Source organism: Ictidomys tridecemlineatus, chromosome 2 (genome assembly GCF_052094955.1).
Source record: "Ictidomys tridecemlineatus isolate mIctTri1 chromosome 2, mIctTri1.hap1, whole genome shotgun sequence".
NCBI classification, from domain to species: Eukaryota; Metazoa; Chordata; class Mammalia; order Rodentia; family Sciuridae; genus Ictidomys; species Ictidomys tridecemlineatus.
In genome coordinates this window covers 138,630,040-138,633,038 of record NC_135478.1, presented here as the reverse complement: position 1 = coordinate 138,633,038, position 2,999 = coordinate 138,630,040, and the positions used below count along the sequence as shown (strand labels likewise).

The window sequence follows — 2,999 nt, the reverse complement described above, 5'->3', positions numbered from 1 at the left end:
CTGAAGAACATTTCAATGCTGGGAGTACAGCATTGTCACAGCTAAAGCTACATGAAGCCACAGTGACTCGTGCCCTGTCCTTTAGCACCTAATGGCAGAATTGGCCCTTATGTGCAGGACGGCAGATTACCAGTGTTCTGTACTGCTTGCTGCAAGATCACTGCTCTTTAATCCCTCACATCAGCAAAACTTAAATAAAAACTAAGCAGATCCATCTTCAAACTCCAGCATTTTACCAACATGTCACATAGCAGTTCAAGAAAAGATCAGGTTTAAGAAGAAGAAAGGGATGCAGGAAATATATATATTATAGGCTTCTCCTGGATCAAAAGCTGCTCACAGAAAACACTCTAAAATGCTTTCTGATACATTTTCTTACAACAATTACACATGATTAATGTGGATTTTCTCTACATTAACCCAAATCAGTTTTTCTCCACATCACCCCAAATTAGGAAGGATGATCTTTATAAATCTGATCTGAATGCATACTAGGTGTGCACTGATACTCCTCTGATTTTAAACTTTGCTATTTTGTTCATCAAGAATTGTATTAGTTTTGACTTTTAAAATTATTTTGAGCCAGGCATGGTGGCACACATCTGTAATCCCAGTGGCTCAGAAGACTGAGGCAGGAGAATCATGAGTTCAAAGCCAGCCTCAGCAACTTGGCAAGGCCCTAAGCAACATAGAAAATTAAAATAAAAATAAAAAACAAAAGGGCTGTGAATGTGGCTCAGTGGTAAAGCACCCCTGGGCTCAATCTCTGATTCCAAAAAAACAAAATCAAAAGAACAAAACTCTATATAGATATAAATAGATATAGATATACATGATATATATATATATATAACTTTATTTTAATTACTAAGATCTTTGGCCCTAACTTAAATTTTGCACCTGAAATTAAAATGTCTCATGATACCCTCCTTCCTTATATGTGTGGATACACACAGCTGTTTGTAGAATCCTAGGTGCACAGCTCTGAAGTTCACATTCAAACAAACGTAATTTTGTTATTTTATTTCGCTGGATTCTGTTCCTTCAATATGTTTAAATTATTAGGCAGAATCTCTGACAATATGTTTTTGGTACAAAATTTGGGGCTTGTAAATAGTTGTCTGAGATTGCCAAATTCAGTACTATTAATGCTCAGTTGTTGAATAGTTTTTGTATATACATCATAATTTTGTTAAACTTTGATTTAGGTGATTATGATCTAAGTTCATCCTGTGACAAAACATGGAGATGATCAATACCACTGCTTTGCCAAATGTCTCAAACATGGACCTCGACCACTGTGATGCATATTGCAGGACGATTCTGATAACACTCTACAGCGTGGTTTTCCTGGGAGGCACTATTGGAACAGTTATAATGTCATGCATGATGTTCAAGAGGAATAGTCAGTCAGTGATTGCCATCATCATCTTCAATATCATGGTGCTGCACTCTATCCTCCTGGTCAGCCTTCCGTTCCGCCTCAGCTATTACCTGTCAGTCATCTGGGAGCTGGGAACCTTTGCCTGCCGAGTGGTTAGCAGCATCATATACTGGCATATGTACTTCTCCTTTGTTTTCTATATAGTTATTGTTATATTCCGATTACTCATCTATTTTAAAAAACTCCAGACACAACAATTACAAAAGTACCATGCGGTAGTCTTAAGCATAATTATTTGGATGGTGGGTAGCCTTATTTTTTTGCCAATATTTTTTTTACAATATGGCACAGATCCAAGTTACTCAGGAAAACAGAGATGCTTTGAGTTCTACAGAGATCTCAGCTGCAGGCAAATCATTATCATGAACTACTCTATGATTGTCATTATGATGACAACAGTTGTCATCCTCTTTTTGATACAGATGGCTGTCATCCTTCAGCTGGTGAAGGCTCTCTGGCCTGACATGTGGGCCCATCAAGAATATAGAGCCCAAATTAAGAGTTTTTTCTTTCTCCTAGTCATACTCATCTGTTTCATACCCCACCATGCATTTCGGGTATACTTTATTCAAAATTATTCGGGGAGAGAAGATTCTAAGTTAGTTCTTTACAATGAAATTTGTATTGCTTTAACGACTGTCTGTTGCCTGGACATGCTGTGTTTTATAGGTGGAGTTATCCACTAACCCTTCCTATGTTACTTGCTTTGTAATCAGTTTCCCCATAAATGTGACAAAATTGTTTTAGTTGACTGGTGTTGCTGTGATTTCAAGATTTTTCAAGCTCCTTGCTCTTACACATCAAATGTAGATTGCTCTTTATCAACATTGGTTTTCTACAAAAAGATAATAAGGACGGATTATTCTCCTTTCTTGCAAGAACAATTATCAGGCCCACATTTACTATAGTGCATGTTCAATCTTTTAGCACAATACAAATTGACCACACCATCCTTTTTTTTTTTCCCCCTAATGTAATGCTGACTTCAGCTAAGGTCAGGTGGTGGTACTCTCCAGATATTTGCACTTGCTACAATGCTCTTTCCCTCCATTTCTATTCTTTAAGATCCAGAGAACTTGAAAGTAGGAACTCAATAGTTAAATTGGGCTTTATTCTTTTTTTTTTTGAGGTATAATTTTATTTTATTTTTTAATTTTTTTATGCAGTTAAATTGGGCTTTAGAAAAACCTTAATTTATTCAACTTGTGATAGATGCCTCTTGAAAATTACTTATTGCCAATAAAGCTACAGGCTTTGGTATTCCAAGGAAAGCTTTAGCTCAAAGATAGTAGTCAAGAGATTTAGAGGAATGACTGGAATTGATGTGGGTCAATGCAGATGCAGAGGTGGTAGAAACTCTGTAAGTTGAGGCTACTCCCCAGATCTACCTTCCAAAACATGAACCCATTAAGCAGAAAATGAAATATGAAAAGGCAAGAAGAAACTGGACTTAGTCAAAGCATGCCCATAGACAAGTTCAAATCTTTGAGACCATGGGACTTCTTGTATGATTTCTCAAGGCACCCTGTACAACAAAGTAGCATTACATAATTAA

The 2,999-nt window shown here is 36.7% G+C and overlaps 1 protein-coding gene across 1 annotated transcript; it reads left to right on the top strand.

Moving 5' to 3' along the window:
* The first annotated feature begins 1,214 nt into the window (after positions 1 to 1,214).
* On the top strand, positions 1,215 to 2,217 carry LOC101954302 (putative G-protein coupled receptor 141). Its single transcript, XM_005319285.3, has one exon. It carries the CDS (start codon positions 1,243 to 1,245, stop codon positions 2,128 to 2,130), a length of 888 nt encoding a protein of 295 aa, XP_005319342.3. The 5' UTR covers positions 1,215 to 1,242; the 3' UTR covers positions 2,131 to 2,217.
* The last annotated feature ends 782 nt before the right edge of the window (positions 2,218 to 2,999 follow it).

Coding starts and splice junctions, on each gene's coding strand:
- LOC101954302 (XM_005319285.3), top strand. CDS start 1,243: ATGGAGATGATCAATACCACTGCTTTGCCAAATGTCTCAAACATGGAC.